The following is a 17,746-nucleotide window of genomic DNA, read 5'->3' as shown; positions in this document are numbered from 1 at the left end:
CAGGGGATCTGAGCTGGCCACTCAGGGGATCAGAGCTGGCTTCACAGGCTTCAGTCCACTCTTGAGATGCAGTGCAGTGAGTTAGAGGAAGGAGGCCTGTTGCAAAATGCTTCTTCTTCTGGTTACCACAGAGACCAGCACAGTTTCAGAGAGTGAACTATCCTTGGCAGGAAAAAGTGCCAGTTCAGCCTTTCCTCCCACTCACCCCAGGGCCTGGCTCGGCCTGAAAAGAGCCATGCAGGGCACCCCTCTTCCTGGGAGAGCAGGAGCTGAGGGGCAAAACCACCTGGGAAGGCAGAGTTTGGGCACTGGGGGTGGGAGGGATGAGGGGCTGTGGGGACAAGCAGCAGTCAGGGGGTTCTGGGGAAGCAGGCAGACAGGGAGATCTTTGGAAAGTGAAGTAGGAGTGTGAAGACAGCTTTGGAAAGAGGAGGAGCAGGGTAGGCTACATTAATTCAAGAGGTGGGAGAGAGCACTGGTGGCAAAGCTTTCCTCCTGCAAAGATGCAGCTGGCTAACCCTGACCAGCCTGTTGACTCTCAATGTGGGTTAGGGTCTGACTGTGCACTCTGATGAGGCTGATGCCTTTTTCCAGGGTGGCTCAGGGCAAAGCTACCACAAACCTCCTCTCTCATGAGCTCCAGCCCACCTAGGGGTGCTGCAGGTGGTGAGGGAAGGCAGTCCAGGCAGGTTGAAACCAGAGGATGAACACTGCCATGGGCTGGGCACGAAGGCTGAGCCTGCTGCCAGGGAGATGGCTGGTCACAGCTGCCTAAATAATCACAAAAATGAAGATTTCAGAGCAGGGAAGATGATTAGAGAAACATGGAAGCATGTGGCTGAACTACCCCAGGTCTGTCCCAGTGCAGCACTCTGATTTCAGGACAGCCTTTGATGGATTAGAGCTGAGTACTTTTTCTCCCTGACAGTTTTCCTTGATTCCCAGCCTTCAATTGGCATCAAGAAGGAGAAGCATCTGGGAGGACCAAGATGCTATGTGCATTAATTGGTGTAAATCAGAAGTCATTCCAGTGATGCTGAGGTTGTGCTGCTCTAGCAGTGCAGGCTCAGCTACCCTGTTAGGGACATGGGAAATTTTAACCAGGGATTTGTTTCAACACCTCTGGCCTCATGAAAATAGAATCTAGTGTTTGCCTAACTGTGTATAATAAATCTTGAGAAATGCAGCAACACCTGGGAGACAGAACAGGAGGCTTGGCAGGCAGAGCTCTCAGAAACTGTCCTACAGATTTGTTCAGAGAATGTTTCTTGCTGGGCCTTTGAAGACATGCAGGTCTAGTTAGAAGTGATAGGTGGTTTTGATGGCAGGCCTGAGGGCACTGAAGGCTTCCAATGGTTCAGTATTGAAAGCACTGTCCTAATTTCTGGCCTGAGACTTTATTCTTTAAGGAAAATTAAAAAGAAATCTTGTTTTGCTAAGACTCACTGAAGACATCCTACTGCTCACTGTGGTTTATGCTGGAACTTCTCCTCTTTAACCTCTCGAGTTTGCTGCATTTGCCTTTTAGACAAAAAAAGTTCACAGGTAAAAGAAACTGGGCAGAAACAAATGGCAAGAAAATCAGTTTGCCCCATGAAGTGATCAGAGCTTTGGTTACGTGTTGCTGTTGCCTTGGGTTTGGATGGTACTTAAGCACAGCTCTGGAGGTAATGCAGAGCTCTTTCTCTTGGTCAGGAGATCTGTGCTGAGCTGTGGCAATTTCTCTGTCTTTGGCAGGACTGTTCCTGCCTGGTGAATCCAGCAGATTTAATTGCTCTAAAGCTTTGCCTCTGAAGACCTCTAAAACCTTCTCCCTGTGTTTGCCCTTGGCAAGTATCCGTTTCCTGAGATGAGTGGTTGGAGCTGTGCTAGGAACAGGTTTAGTGACAGTTAGAATTCAGCTGGTGTGTCACACCCTACACATTCCCAGTCCTAACTGTCCCCTGAGCCTCAAACCCCTTCAACCTTCATCCCAGCAGTTTTTATGTGACAGTACCTTGCTAGGCTTGTTCCTTTTGAACCTACTTCTGAGCCTCTGAATCCTGGAAGGGATGTTAACCTCTTAACAAGATTTAGACATGTTTATCTTGTAATTTCACAGAAAAAAATTCTTCCTGGATACCACAAAATGTAACACAGTCCAGGGGTTTTGTGCTCAGTAAAAGAGGGAATGCAAAAATCAATCCAGGAGAAAATTCTTTGTTTTTTTTTCAAGTCTTCCTTTGCTTTGGAGCCAAGCAGACTGAATCAAACGAGAGCTCTTCCCTTTGGCTCCAGTGACTCTTGGAGGTTGCCATTTTTTGCTGACACTGGCTGGAATGTGTGTGTCTGTCTCTGTCTGTGCTGCTGGAGCTGCTCTGCACGGAGGCTGTGGTCAGATGGGCAGTGAGAGCTTTCTCTGGACACCAGGAGTGGGTTTTCCTCTCTCCATGACTTTGTTTTCCCTTTGGTGAGGAGCAGTGTTCCTGTGGTAGAAAATCCCACGCCGTGACAGCCTCTGTGTTGTGTTTCAGGCATCAGAGGGTGTCCCTGTGAAGTATTTTGAGACCTTGGAAGAACTGATAGAATTTTACAAGAAGGAGAACATGGGTCTGGTATGGCACCTCAGATATCCAGTGCCACGGGAAGAGGAGGAGGCTGCAGATGAACCAGAGGAAGATGCTGGTAAGAAACCCATGATGTGGCTTGGTGAGGCAGAGCCTGAACACTTGCTCTGGACTGGAGATGTGCCCTGCAGGCAGGGGGGTAGGGCATGTGTGCAGTAAAGTGGAGCAGGGCACAGGGGAACCCTAGGTGGCAAGTCCTTGAGGCATTGAGTCACTGTGGCTCTGGGGCACTCCCACAGCTGGAGCACCATTCTAGCTCACCTAAGGGAATCCACTGAGGCTGTCTGCAGAAGTGGGTTGTATCAGGTGCAGAGCTGAATGATCTGTTGTGCTTCATCTTGTCTCAAGTTTGTTTATGTTCAGCCCCCTCCAAAGTCTCTATAGGGCCTCTGCCTCAGCAGCAGAGGTGCTCCCCTGGAGACTTGGAGCACAGCTCTCTGCAGTGCCACGTTTCTGCAGCTGCTGTGGGTCTTGGGTCAGCTGAAACTCAGTCCCCCCTTAGCTGCTCTGATCCAGGGGATGCTTCTGTTAGTCATAACCAGAGAGCACAGATCCCACAGTGGCAGACAGTCTAACCCTGTGCATAGAAGCAGATGTATGATGAAACTGTGTGACTGGCAGCATCCCAGCTATTTGATATGAAATGTCACTGTGGGTTCCTGACACTCGCTGGTCTTGGATCGTCCCTTGGATTTTTCCCAGATCATCCCTTGGATCTGTCATTGTTCTCCTGCATCCCAGGGGAAGGTCATGCCCACAGAGCCATCCTTCCTGTCCTTCCTGACGTCTGTCAGGAAACCATGAGCTTTCCAGCACAGCTTCTCTGAGGACAGAGCCCTGTGTCAGGCCAGCAGGCACGTGCAGAGGCAGATTGATGTGCCTTGCCTACGTTTATGCAACCCAACGAATGTCTAAGAGGAGCTGGAAGGTTTTGCTATGCAGCTCTCCTGAAACAGAACAAAATTCTGCAAAGCTGCTCAGGAAAGATGTTCCTGTTTTTTGGCCAGCTGCACCAAGTCTCCAGCTCTCAGGGCGGGGGAGGGAACTACAGCAAAAATAATACACAGCGAGGCGAGCAGCAGGGAATGAAGTTCTAGCCAAGACTAAGAGACTTTAGATGAAGAGATTAACACTGAGGCTGGGCTATTCACATATAGAATTTAATTTTGTTAAGGCACCTTGGTGCAATGGTGCTGGAACCATGTAGGGCTGATAGATGTCTGGCCATCTTACACAGAGAGCTGCAGAGGTGGCAGATGAGCACCCAGCTCTCCTGCAGATGCACCACTCAGCTGGGCCACTGCTCAGTGCTGCAGGGGCTCTGTGAGTCACAGCTTCTGCCCAGGAGCAACAGATCAGTTGTGGATCTCTTTGTAATGAAAATTCCACCATTAGGAAATAACCAAACAAAACTTCACAACTCAACCAGCTACCTATGGCAGGTGTAGCAAAGTGTTGGAGCAGTTGGTATGAAAAGAAAGGCAACTGTGGTAGGGATAAATGGATGAACCCACACCTCTCCCAGGAGAGGGAGGTGTGCTGAGCAGTGGGATGACAGAGCAGGAAGACCCCTTGTGATTCAAACTTGATGCCCACAAGCCAAGGCAGGATACTCAGCCCCTCTATTGCATTATGAAATTGAGTTTCTCCATCTGTGTTGGCTTACTTTAGCTGGTCACTTCTTTCCATTCCTGGCTTCTGGTGCTCTTTCCATCATCCCCCTCCATCCATTCTGCCCCAGCAGCAGAACTCCATGGTAATGATAGGGATGAGGCACAGCTATGCTCTCTAAGCATCATATTCTCAGTAACTCCTTAACCTTCCTAGCTGCTGTGCAGTTGGGAGAGTCTGAGTGACTCGGGTGAGGTTACACCACTGGGCAGAGCCATCTGCTGCCTGCACGTGAGGCCTGGGCCTGGCAGCTCAGCCTGCTGCTCTCAGACCACTGACATCCCTCAGGACAGGCCTGGGCCCGTGCCGAGCCCAGAACTTTGCAGTTCTGCAGTCAGAGGGTGGTTTCTGTGCTGGCTGCCACTGCAGTGCAGCCTCTGCCCTGCTCGTGGGGCAGGGGGAGGAGGTCACAGTGCCGTGCTGGGCTCACGGTGCCTTTCCCTTCCTCCTTGCCAGACCTGGTGCCCACCCCTCCCATCCTGCCCCCACGCAACATCCCCGTGGCACTGCTGAGCAGCGAGACGAAGGAGAGCTCTCCTCCCCCTGACAGCTCCAGGGTGGCTGATGTCAGTAAACTGTCCCTTTCTGAGACACTACTCCAGCGACTGCAGTACCAGGACACAAGCAGGTGAGGATGGGGAGTCACAGGGCTGCAGACAAGAAAGCTGGGGAGGGACTTTTTAGGAGTAACAACAGGACTGGGGGGAATGGGGCAAAGCTGGCAGTGGGCAGATTCAGGCTGGATGTGAGGAAGAAGTTCTTCCCCAGGAGAGTGGTGAGACCCTGGCATGGGTTGCCCAGGGAGGGGGTTGAGGCCCCATCCCTGGGGGTCTTTAAGGCCAGGCTGGAGGAGGCTCTGGGCAGCCTGATCTAGTGGGACGTGTCCCTGCTCATGGCAGAGGGGCTGGAACTGGGGGATCCTTGTGGTCCCTTCCAGCCCTGACAGATTCTGATCTGTTTTAGCAGAGGACTTTAGAGCCCTAATGGCTCAAGGGTTGGACTTGATGATCTTGGAGGTCCCTTCCAACCTAAAGGATTCTATGATTCTATGATCAGCCTTCAGCCCAGCTCTCTGCTTTCTGGGCCTCTCTTTGGGACAGCTGAGGACCTGTTTGATTCAGTGAAACTACTCCTCATCTATGCTCCCAGATGTAGAACAGAACCAGACCATTGGCTACTCTTTACAGTCCAGCTGTCATCTAGAAAAAAAAAGACACTTTCTGAAGTATTAAACCCACCACTAGACTTTCTCCACTGAGGTATAGTTTCCTAATAAAAAAGATGGAAAAATCTGAGAGAACTTGGTGTATTAGCCATGTGCCTAAACTACAGATTGTATCAGAAAGCACCAGCCAGTCCTCCAAAAGAATGAACCTTGTGCCTGGATTTCCAGGTACTCCCTGATTTACTCCCCTGTAGGTCTGACTCAGGTTGTCCCACGTGCTAGCTGGGTCAAATCTAGACATGCCCTGAAGCCCTGGAGGAAGCCACATGACATTTAATGATCAGATTTGCAAAGTTTCAAAATAAAAACACCATCAGGAGTCCTGCCTGTTGGCAGAGCAGTGGGAGGCTGGGAGTGAGCAGTGGCCCTGCATGGCAGCAGGGGTCTTGTTGTGGCAGCCTGGTAGCAGCTGGGGGACTGGGAGAAACCCAGTTTTGTTCAGCTGCCTGCACCATTTCATCTGCTAAGCAGCCAGCTGGGACTTTCAGTGTTTGTCAGGGCTCAGGACAGCACATACAGCCTGCCCAGCTCATCCTTCCTCAGGCTGCTGCAGCCTGGGCAGCACAGGGAGCACCCAGTGCAGCTCTGTGGTCTCAGGCTAAGGTTGTTTTCAGTGGTTTGGAATAAAACCTTCAAGGTGGCACCTGGGGGGATGAAAGGGAGTCTTCATCTGCCCAGAGGCCCTGAGCTGCTGGCTGTTGGTGGCCTCACAGCAGCCTGGCTTTGCCTGCCAGGGCTAATGATGCCACTGTGGCTTTGGCAAAGACTTCCATCACAAGACTTCCCTGGCATGGTAGCTCATCAGTCAGAAAGGAGAGGATCTGGGGTTCAGAAGGGGGAAGAGGAGAAGGTGTCAGCAGAGTGGGGTGGGACCCACGGTCCAGTTCTGAGAACTGCCTATGTACACTGAAATCCAAGGCAAACACCCCTGCAACTGTCTGTGCTGGCCGTGGAAGTGTCAGAAAACTAAGAAAGTTGTCTGATGTTTGGGAGCAGGGAGAAGAGGTGGCTTTTGACCTGTCTTTTTCTTTCACAGTGTCTCTGACGAGCATCTCAAACTTATCCAGGACTACCTGCGAGTCCACATTATCACTGATTTTGAGATGGTGCAGACTGGCTCAAGCAGTCTTCCTCAGCTGAAGAAACTCCTCACACTCCTTTGCAAAGGACTCTTCAGGTAACTAGGGGCTGGTTTGCAGAGGTCAGAGTATGATGCTGTAACACTGCAGTCTAACATAGATCCCACGGGGATGCCTTCAGAACCTGCATTTCTGGCACAGGAGAGTTTCTTCCCCTCAAAACCATGATCTTTGTGTCTCATGACCTGTGATTCTGGTCCTGAGATGTGAAATCTGTATGAAAGATACAGCTCTGACAGGGAGGTTCTCCTGGAGGTGGTTTCAGGGAATGGAGTATTAGGGGTTTTTTAGGCTTTGTTTAGAAAGGAACGAAACAAAAAATGCACTAACCTATTAAGTGCATAATTTGGTAATGCAGAAATGACACCCACAGAGTTGTCAAGCACACATCCTTTATGGAAACAAGCACACATTGGTGTATGGCTGTGTTTTAAACACTCATTTCCCTTCCCACTAATGCACTGTGAGCCTGGAGTGGTTCCACTGATGTCAGTGAGGTCCAACTCAGATGAAAAGAGAAACAAGCCAAGACTCTACAGATTTTACCTTTCCTACTTATAAACCTTCCAGGTCTCAAATCAGAAAACTCTGGTAGGGAACTAAAAGCTTGCAGAACTCCCCCTTTCTCTGGTGGAGGGAGGTGATTTCCCTGCTTGTAACCAAGGAGGAGGAGGAAGAGATCAGTCTGTGCTCCTCCAGAAATCTTAGAGCACTCTGTGGCACAGGGCTCATACTTCCACACCTTTATCTGTGGTTTGCAACATCCCTTTCTCCAGGGTATATATAAGTGAGGCTGGTAGTGCTAGTGGCCTGATCCTGTTCTCCTAGAGCTCACCAAGGCTGAAGAAAGGGCTCCAATGAGGGGTGGATGCTGATTTTCTTGGTGTTCACCCCTGGAGGGCAGGAGGGAGTGAGTGAGGTGCTCATCTGCCTGGGACCACGATAGCTTCTCTGATGTGGTGGGCACTGTGCACCTTTTACCAGGCAAAGGGGGAGGAATATGCAGCCCTGCTCCTTCTGCCAGGAGCCAGGTGCCCACAGACAAGCCCCTGGCAGGACTGGGAACGGGTTGTGCAAAGAGCAGCCCTTCCTCCATGCCCTGCTTGAGGGTTTTGCTTCTCTACACCCACAGAGGGGGAGACCCAGGTGGCCAGCTAAGAATAAACCTGAACAATGGAAACTAAAATCTAATGAAAGTGAGAGTTTTGTGTTAAAAACCCTCAAGTGCTGCTGTTCTGATGGTGGCTGGCTTTTGCCATTCCCAGCTTCTTATTCTACTTCACCTTATCTTGGTTTCACAACCCTACTCCTCATAAATGTACATGGGATGGCAGTAAAGGAGATGCAACAGGTCCACAACCTTCTCAAGTGCCAGGACACCTTTTACATTTCCAGATTTTCTGTAGGGTTTTTGGGTGACTGGACTTTGCAAAGTGTCATCCTAGAGCAGAGCTGAGCCTGTTCTTCTGCTGGTGGAAGCCTGCTGAGCAGAGCAGCACCACAGCAAAGGCCAAGCTGCCTGCCCTCTGTCCTTCTGCTGCCTGCATGTTGCTGTGCAAATGTATCTCCTCAGGCAGTTCTTTCCCCCTTCCCCAGCACCTTCTCCCCCTACCTGCATTACTTCCCAGTCAGATGTCTCTGAGGAACCTCTCCACCTCTGCTCAGATTGCCCCATGAATCACCATCCAACCAAAGAATGTGCTTTGCTTCAGTTGGCTACTAGCTGGCTTGAGTATCTCACTGGTTTCTGCAGTCTTAGTCTCCAAGGTGGGCTGGGGCTTTAGCTTCCTTCCCTTAGCAGACTCATGAACCCAAATTTAATCAGTGGCACTACCTAAATTTAGTTTTTATTTACCTCAAGCTTTCTTCAGCTGTGCAGGGATTCCAGATGAACGTACAGCTAATTCCTGGGCTGCTGCTCAGTGGTTTTTTCTTACTTCTGTTCAATTTCATTATTTTCTCAATATTTGAGACTATGTTCCTAAATGAAAGAAGAAAAAGGTTGATTGGCACATCTTGGGCTCTTTCAGTGGAGCTGAAGCTCCTTTGAGTTTCCTGGCAGTGTGTGGGGTTTGAGTGTGCAGGCAGACACTTGCTGTGCCTGAGCTCACCCCGGCTGCTTGTGAGCCCATAGATTTGGGGTTGTGCTGCTGTCTTCTGGCTTCCTGCAGCCTCACAGAACCCACCCATGGCATCCTTCAGGGTCCCCCAGACACTGCCACCACTGTGAAACACCAGCAGCCTGATGCCCTTTGGGGGATCTCTGTTGGGAAACCACACTGCCTGCCAGCGTGGGGAAGGCAGAGGGGGTGCTCCGGAGCTGCTCAGGGATCAGGGGAAGGGAAGATGCTTCTGCATTGAACATGGGGTTGGAAGGGAGTTGGGCCAACTGTTTGGGAACAGCCTGTGCCTTTTGCAGCCCAGGTATTGCCACGGAGAGGGGCAGGGCCCATTTCTGAGCAAGGGCAGAGCAGAGCTGGGCCGCAGCAGAGCGGGAGGGCAGAGTTTGAGATCTCTTCCCCTCACCCTCCTCACCACTGATCCCTGACTAATTCAGCAAGGATCAGATCCCAGTGTGAATTAGGGACCTTGAGGGCTGCTTTTACTCTGCTGGAAGCTGGGCAACCACTCTTGGGAGAGGCTGTTCACCCTGGCAGCTCATAGACTAAAAATGAAACAAAACAGAGACTTGCAAGGCTGATAGTACTTGTGAAACATTCAGTGCTGAAAGAAATTGGTATACAAGTGTTTCCTTGGTCAGGGGAACCCTCCAGGTGCTGGAAAGCTGACTCATGGAGAGCAGGATGCCAGTGCAGCACAAAGCAGGGACTACCCAGGCGAGTGGTTCAGAGTTTCCTACCAGCTCCAAGTGAAAAACACCAACAGTGGCCTGTTCAGCCTGCTGCTCTCTGAGGCCACTGCTTGGCCACCCATCACTGCCCTGCATGCTCCTCTTTATTCCACCTCACTGGGTAATTTGCACACAGAGCTGTTAAGGCAGCTTTTCAAGCACTTATATCAGCACTTAGATGTGGACACCCAGGCTTCTGACACTTCAGTGAAGGTCACTACATATATTTCATTTACACTATCAAGAGAAGAAAACAAAAGGAGTTACAAGTGCAATTAAAACCACTTTGTGGTCTTGCTGAGTCTGAATGCCTGCAGAGGCTCTTCCCCCATCCTCACATGTCTGCTGCACGTTGCACTGTGCAGTAAGAAGAGGGCAGTTCTCCAGGGAGAGAGCATTTCTGAGCTGCTTTAGGCAGCTGCTGGGCTGGTTTTGAGAGGTGGCCTACAAATCCTGCACTCTTGGTCCCAGTAAATGTCCTTTCATTCTCTTCAGACTGAGCTTCACCTGACTCCTTGGCTGCAGGGGATCCAGGGGAGTCTTGGCTTTGGGGCCAGAGCCACTTCCAGTGACACTGACTCTAGGTGCTGGAGAGTGGTGTTGGAGGGCTAAGTTTAGCAGATCCAGATTCCTACAAGTGTCTTGTACTTCTGTGTGCCCCGTGGCAAGTCCTGCAGACTGAAATTTCAAACATAAGCACTTAATTTAGGCAATTAATAATCTATGGCTCAGCACCTAGACAAATATCTGATCTTCAGGCAGTGAGGCATACTTTGGAGCACTTTGCCCAACAAACAGGGAGTAAAATCCAGTCCACTCAGGCTGAGGAAAGTGAGGGAAATCATTCCTATCCACTGTTGACTGGGCACAATGCAAGCATCTCTCTCTCCCCACCACTCTCCCTCCATCTCCCTGGTCCCCACCACCACCTTCCTTTTGACCTGTGCTCCCTGGCTGCTTTCTGTGGCCAGTCTTTACCTGAGCCTGGCTTCTGTGCCAAATTCCCACAGCAGCATTTTGACCAACGAGCATCCTGTGGAACCTACTTGGGGAACACTGAAGGAATCTCACCATGACCCACAGATGGTGTCTGTTGGGAGATTAAAGGCTGCCTCTCACCCCCTGGCTGCTCCTCTTTGCCACGTGAGCTGAAAAGTCTAAAAATCAGTTTCCTCTTCGTATCCACAGCACCCTGCCTCAGCCTCAGCAGCTGCTCAGGATGGGTGCAAAGCTGAGCTGCCCCTGCTGCTGTGGCACCCACAGGCACCCAGCATTGCTGGGCTTGGAGATTTTTGAGTGCCCTTTGTTCTGTGAGCTGGCACAGCTGAGCTGATGCTGCCTTTGGACAGGGTCAAGTCTGGCCCAGACTGGGACGCCTTCCTGGGGAGATTTAGGATGATGCACCTCCAAAGCAAGAGCTGAGGAGCAGCCAGCATGGCTGTGCTTCAAAGTGCAAGGCAAGGGCAGCTGCTTGGCTGGCAGTGGGGCTGAGGCAGCTGAGGAATGCTGCCATCCCCCAGCCCAGCAGCTCGGAGGACAGGAGCGCGGCACGTGGAGAGGGCAGGCGTGGGGGGAACGCGTGGTCTCTGCACCCTGGTTTTGTCCAAGGGGCCCAAGTGCCAACCCACCCAGGGACCCAGCCTCAGACCTCTGCCCTGCCTCTGTTCCCAGCGAGGCCTCGAGGACTCTCCCCTCCCTGGAGTCCATCCAGAAGGTGTTTGAGCAGCAGCTGCCCCCCGGGATCCAGCAGCGCTCCCAGGTGAGCTGGCAGGGAGGTGGGGGGAGGAGAGAGGAGCTTGGGGGGCTGCAGCATGGGGGGGGACAGGCTGGGGGTGCACAGCAGAGACCCCTGGGGTTCAGGTGATCAGTCACTGCTTCTGTTCTCTCTAGCCACTTTCTGGCTGCAGTGCAGAGGGCACACAGTGAGTTATCTCCCCACAGTTTCACTCACCCCATAGTCCCCTCTGCCTGCTCCCCCATCCTTCCCCAGAGAAAAGTGCAGCAAACTGCCTGAGGACTTCCAGCTCCTCATCCTCCCTCAGCTCCTGGGCTAGGGCTGTGCATTTCTCTTTCCATAAACTTCACTCCAGGATGTTTCACTGCCAGACCTTTCCTCCCCCCAGCCCACTTAAGACCCATCACCTTCCTCTCCCTGCCAGTAGCCCAGAAAACCAAAAGTCCAGGATGTCTGTGTTGAGCCCTGGATCTGGTCACACAAACCTGCCCCCAGGAGCAAGCTGACTCCTTTGCATGCCCAGCTGCCTCCCACTGATGGCCAAAGTTTGGAGATTTGTCCCTCCACCCTCCCATCCTTCTGCAAGTTCAGCCCAGCTCTGTGCTCTCGGGCTGCCCACTATGGATTAGAGGGGCAGGGGGCTGCTCCTTGTGAGGGGTGTGAGGTGTTCTGGGGTGAGACTGCTGCACTTCCAGGCCCTGCTCTCTGGGCTGGGTAATTATGCCTCTCTCTCTCTTTTTCTTTCTATGTTGTGCTTATCAGATGCTGAGTGAAGGCAGTCCAGTCAATATTGTGTTGAAACTCAACCAGCTGGTTTCATTGCTCTCTTCCATTGAAGAAAAGGTAGAGGTTTAAAGCTATTTCATAGTATCTTCTTGTCTTTTGCCTCTGGTTATGCTTCTTGCTCATCACCAGCACGATCTGTTGCTGCAGGAAGATTTCTTTGCTCTGACTGCATTCCTTTCAGTGTGGTGCAGAACCACCAAGTGCAGTTTGGTTGACACACCCCCTCCTGCAGGTGAAAACGCTGCTGATTGAAGGTCCTGATTCAACACATCGACGCTCCCTCATCCCCCCTGTCACTTTTGAGGTAAATGCACTCCTTTAACAAGGCTGAGCCCAGCGTGGAAAGGAAAGGAATGCAGATTTATGTGGGTATCTCAGCTCCTGGGAGCTTTGCTGTGCTGCCACAGAGATAACAGCTATTTCTGGATGCTGTTTAGCACCATGCAAACGTTTAAGAGACGTCTCGTGAGATTGACATCTCGTGAGATGATGTGTGCCCATGAACTCAGGCAAGTGTTGCATTTTTAATCCATGTGCCTGAAGGGTAGAAGATGGTTTGTGAAAACTTTCTTTGTTTTCTGACAGGTGAAAGCTGATTCCCTAGGGATTTTCTCAAAAATACATCTCAAGGTTGATGTGGAAATGGGAAAACTGATTATCAAGAGAGCTAAGGATGGTCCAGAAGACAAGTTTTACACCCACAAGAAAAGTAAGATGCTTAAGGTCACAAATGCAGGACTAGACTCTCTGTCCCTTGGAGGATGGGGAGGGGTTCTCTTTGGCCCCACTGAGGGCAGGGTGTGGCCCAGGGTGCAGATACTTCTGGTAGGTCCTGGATGCAGTGCAAGGCTCCAGTCAGTCCAGACTGCCTACTCCCAAAGCTGCCTGCAGAGAGCAGGGACTCAGCACTGGGGTAACTCATTTCACAGGCTGTTTTAGACCTCACCTCCTGGTTTGGGTGAAGACAGTGGCAGCAAGACTGCAAGGGAGCAGGTTTTGACAGAAGATTGCCCACAGAGCTGGTTGCAGCAGAGCTATTTTCTACTGAAAAGCAATGTGACTCAAAAAAAAAAATAATCCCTAGGAACATTCTGACTTCTGTGATGATTTTTCATGGTAAAAAGCCAGACACAGTTTCAGTACCATTTTTCAGTTCATTTCCCCTTGAATTTTTTTTTTTTAAATGATTTTATTTTGCTTTGGTAGTATGTGAATCACTCCTGATGAGCAATGCCAGTTTGGTCTGTGAAGGCCCAATTCAAACAGCTTCCTAATTTTTTTTTTTCCTATGTGTTTCTGGACAGGCAGGTCACTGAGATGGAGCCAAACTGGGTGGGATCTGTCAGCGAGTAAACGATGCCCTTGGGCTCTCTCCTGCTAGCAAATCAGCCTGTTGCTGGCAGTGACTGGAAAGATTAGCTTTCCTGTCAGGCTTTCTCCACCTGGTGTTCACAATTAGCTGCTATTTTAGGTGAGGAGGAATCACCTCACCACCCAATGAGGTTTTTACCTCCTCTTTCAGGGAGGGGGAAGAAATATTTGTAGGCTGGCTCAGAGATTGCTTGCAAGAAGCCAAGACTTCACTTCAGGCTGCAGGGGATGGACAAGAGCTCCAGGCAGAAGGAGTTTTAGGGGTCCTCTTGAGTTCAGAGTGAACTTCAGAGAATCTATTCCTATAGGGAACAGGATTAAGCAACATTAAAATGTAGTTATGGAGTTATGTGTACTTACTACTTATGTAGTAAGTGAGCCTCAGACATAAAAGACTTTAAGTCCTGAGCTTGTGAGCAGGGTCCTCTTAGTCTTAGTGGGATTCTAGTTTCAGTGACTGCAGCTCATGACACTCAGTCTCTGTTCAGTCTTGCAGCTGATCAAGTCCCAGAAGGTCCCTAACAAACTGGTGATTGTGCTGGAAACAGAAAAAGAAAAAACCCAACGGAAAGAATATGTTTTTTCTGATTCCAAGGTACATACAACAACATTTCCTTCCTGCCAGGCTGGAGCAGGTGTCTGGGTGGGAGTGGCACAAGGGGTATGCCTGGGCAGAAGGAGGAACTGTTGGAGGAAGGTGGTTGGCTTTGCAAAAATGAAATTTCTCTGTTGTTCTGGAAACAGACAGAAAATAACTGTGTAAAGGGAGATACTGGAGAGGGCAACCCTACCTAGGTGCTGTCACTGAGGCAGGACACCAGTGTCAGCAAGCAGTGAGAAGAGGCAAGGAGTCATGTGAGGGTAGCTGCAAAAACATTCATCTAGACAAACAAGAGGGAAGTCTAAGCTTACTTCTGACCAGCTCAGCACTTGTTAATGCACAAGCTAAATGCCTAAGAAAGTACCACAGGGAGGACAGCCACTTCAAAGCTTTCAGGCTGGTGGAGAGCTAATCTGCCCTTCAAGTGTGCTGGGAATTTCCTGGTTCAACTAGTTTTTCAGGAGGTCATGTTGGAGGAGTTAAGCATCTCATTAATTGTCTCTGCTCCTCCCTGTCTAGAAGAGAGAAGGGTTCTGCCAGCTTCTGCAGCAGATGAAGAATAAACACTCGGAGCAACCAGAGCCTGATATGATCACCATCTTCATTGGGACCTGGAATATGGGTATGGGCTCCCTTCTGACATGGGCACTCCTCCAGACACTTACCAAAACCTGTGCTCAGTTGCCATGATGAGCTCCAGACACTGTCTTTGTCCTGTAGCAGATCTCTGCAGCAAGGGTGTCTTCCCCTTGGACAGGGTAAGAGCCAATCTCTAGGCTTCTTCTTGCATGCAGTTTGACACTCTTCATGGGTCCAGTCAAAGCATCAGAAAGCTGGCCCTGTGGGTGCTGAAGGATTCCTCTGATGGCAGGGAGCTGGGGCTGGCACAGAGCTGGTGCAGCAGTGTGCCCTGGCTTCCCCCTTGCAGAAAGGGCAGGAGCAATTCCAACAACTGCATGTGAGCTGCTTCTGAACCTGACTGCTCATGTCCAGCTTGGGAAGAGAGCTGAGCAGCTGCAATATTTAAGAAGGGGATAGGGGAGAGAGGAATTTAAGTTCTTTTTCCCATTCTGGGAGATAAGCCTGGTTCAGCTGCTGTAAGCTGAGCTCCCTGTGCTCAGTCATACTGAAGGGGTAAGGTAAAGGCAGTGGCAGGCCAGGAGTACAGCTCCCTACCTTTACACTTGGCTTAGCCTTGGCCTTGGCCAGCTAATGAAACAGAGGAAGGTGGTCAAAGCAGAGTCACTGCTTCATCAGTGAGTCAGGTAGAGTTATCACCTTAGAATATGTGTGCCCTGGCTGATATGAAGCTGATATGGGACAGAGAGAATGTGAAGCCTGTTATTTCTGTCTCCACGGGTTGTCTGTATCCTGGCTGTGACAGAACTTACCCTGACTTTGGTGTTTCATTTGTTAATAAAAGGTGCTGCACCTCCCCCAAAGAAGATCACCTCCTGGTTTCTCTCCAAGGGGCAGGGGAAGACCCGTGATGACACTGCTGACTACATTCCTCATGACATCTATGTGATTGGCACCCAGGAGGATGCCCAAGGGGAGAAGGAATGGCTGGAGACCTTGAGGCAATCCCTGCAGGAAATCACCAGTATCAACTTCAAAGTGGTGAGGGGTTATTCCACCTATGGCCCAGAACTCAGGCCTGTGAGGAGAGGACATGTGCAAATAAAAGAGTCAGAGGAATTAGTGGCACTTTACCTACACCTCCTCTGCTTCCCCCCCTTTACTGTCATTGCATTCAGATGAGGGAGAGGGAACTGAACCTGTGGGTCCATGAGATCCTGCCCTGGAGCTGTCTAGATGGGCATATTTCTATGGACAGTGGCCTCCACCACTGCCAAAGCAGGGACCCTGCCCTGAGGCTGCTCTGCCTGCCAGCCTGGGGGCAGGGGCAGATGCTGAGCACCCGGGTCAAGCAGCTCTGGTATTTTCACCTTCAGAAAGGAGGAGACTGTAAAACTTTGAGACAGCTGTAGCCTCCATCTCCCCCCATGCTGCTGCACTTTCAAAATAGGAGGTCACAGCACATAGGCACAATCTTAAAAGAAACTGAACCTTATTAAGACCATGTTTGGACATTCCTGAGTTTCAGTGATGTCAAGAAGCCCATCTAAACATATCTGGAAGGCTGTAGGAGGGCAGGGCTGAAGACTTTCCTGGTGATTATGGTGATTAGGAAACTGGATTTTGTACAAGCAAGGCAATCCAATGATTAACTGGAAAACAGCACTAGAAAAAGCTGGGCCCTTCCTCCCACCTCTGATTAAACGACTGAAAGCGTATCCAGGAAGAAAATTTGTGTAGGAGAAGTAGTACAGAAGGAGTCAGGAAGGCTGCAGCTACAGCCCAGCCCCACAGGTATGTGCAGAAATACAGCCTCCAACCTTCTCATCCCTGCAGATAGCAATCCACACCCTCTGGAACATCAGGATTGTGGTGCTGGCCAAGCCAGAGCACGAGAACCGCATCAGCCACATCTGCACGGCCAACGTGAAGACGGGCATCGCCAACACGCTGGGTGAGGAGCAGAGCCCAGTGCCCCAGGGGCTGCCTCCTCCCCAGCCTGTGCCACTGCTCTGCTTCAGCAGCAACAGCTCCTCCTCAACAAGGAGCTGTGTTTACGTCCCACTAGTGGTGCCACACTCATGTCCCACTGGCACTGATTCTGTCTTACCCTGTAAGAGAGGAGATCGATTTGTGTGTGTGCGTGGTGCCTGTGGACAGGTGTATTTATGTTCCCAGCAAACACCTCTGGCTGGGGATTGGATTGCTCTTTCTTGGGTTTCACAAGGAAATTGCAATTCTTTCCCTTCAACTCATTCTTTTTTAGCACCCTGAGAAAATTTGCTACCGCAGTCTGTGCTGTATGTACTGATTCTTTCTGTGCTAATTAAGTCAACTTATTTCTCTTCTCCATCCTCCACTTCACTTAAGATGTGCTAGGTGCTTTATTCTCTTTGTTAGACTCAGCCTGGAGGTGGATTGATTTCTTGACATTTTTGGCTTATCTTTTTCCAGGTAATAAAGGAGCTGTGGGGGTGTCATTCATGTTTAATGGAACCTCCTTTGGGTTTGTTAACAGCCACTTGACTTCAGGAAGTGAAAAGAAACACAGGTAAGACTCATCTTCCCCTCTCAAAAATGGTTGTTTGACCCAGGGTAAAATTCTCTGGGTCTACCAGACATTCACAAGCATATTTTCTTGACCACAAAAAATTGTTAAATGTCTCCTGGGAGGACAACCTGTGCTAGAGACACTAGTCAGTGTGTCACCATTTAAATGAGGGACTTCTGCTTCGTGGCCATAATACATGGGTGGGGGTTAAATGGGCAGCAGAATGATTTCAGAGCCAAGTGTAAATGTCTCACCCCACACTTGTGTGACCTGTCCTGCAAGCCCAGTGCCTGAGGAAAACAGTTCCCTGATCTACAGTGGTTTGGAGGGGTGTAGAGAGTGAGGAGCAGGAGAGCTGTAGTGTGCCCTGGGGCACAGAGCAGAAGGATCCTGCTGGGCAGAGCATCCTCTCAGGGGTACCAAGAGGGAGGAGTGTGGCACAGAACTATCTCCACGGTGGCTAAATCTCTATACCCAGCTGTGAAATGAATTCCCATGGGCTAGGCAGGTTCTGGGCAGCACAGGGATGGAAGGAGAAGATCCTGACGTTGGTGGGAGATCTGTGCCCACCCTGGGAGCTGCTGAAGCAGTTGGAAGGAGTGGTTCTGAAAGCAAAGGGGACTTGACATGA

At 50.5% G+C, this 17,746-nt stretch overlaps 1 protein-coding gene across 1 annotated transcript in view; it reads left to right on the top strand.

Moving 5' to 3' along the window:
• Positions 1-17,746, top strand: part of INPP5D (inositol polyphosphate-5-phosphatase, 145kDa) — a gene marked incomplete at both ends in the record, with an annotated part of 42,125 nt that overhangs the window by 16,601 nt on the left and 7,778 nt on the right. Inside the window, 12 exons of the mRNA XM_008949935.1 lie at positions 2,514-2,664; positions 4,734-4,905; positions 6,539-6,679; positions 11,164-11,251; positions 11,990-12,070; positions 12,246-12,317; positions 12,599-12,722; positions 13,873-13,979; positions 14,505-14,607; positions 15,409-15,605; positions 16,401-16,518; positions 17,019-17,115. Coding sequence (XP_008948183.1) covers positions 2,514-2,664; positions 4,734-4,905; positions 6,539-6,679; positions 11,164-11,251; positions 11,990-12,070; positions 12,246-12,317; positions 12,599-12,722; positions 13,873-13,979; positions 14,505-14,607; positions 15,409-15,605; positions 16,401-16,518; positions 17,019-17,115 — 1,451 coding nt within the window. The remainder of the gene's footprint in view (positions 1-2,513; positions 2,665-4,733; positions 4,906-6,538; positions 6,680-11,163; positions 11,252-11,989; positions 12,071-12,245; positions 12,318-12,598; positions 12,723-13,872; positions 13,980-14,504; positions 14,608-15,408; positions 15,606-16,400; positions 16,519-17,018; positions 17,116-17,746) is intronic.

This window comes from Merops nubicus, unplaced genomic scaffold (assembly GCF_000691845.1).
Source record: "Merops nubicus isolate BGI_N331 unplaced genomic scaffold, ASM69184v1 scaffold15951, whole genome shotgun sequence".
In the NCBI taxonomy this organism is placed as follows: domain Eukaryota; kingdom Metazoa; phylum Chordata; class Aves; order Coraciiformes; family Meropidae; genus Merops; species Merops nubicus.
Note: the sequence above shows the minus strand (reverse complement) of the source record. Positions and strands in the feature narration are given on the sequence as shown.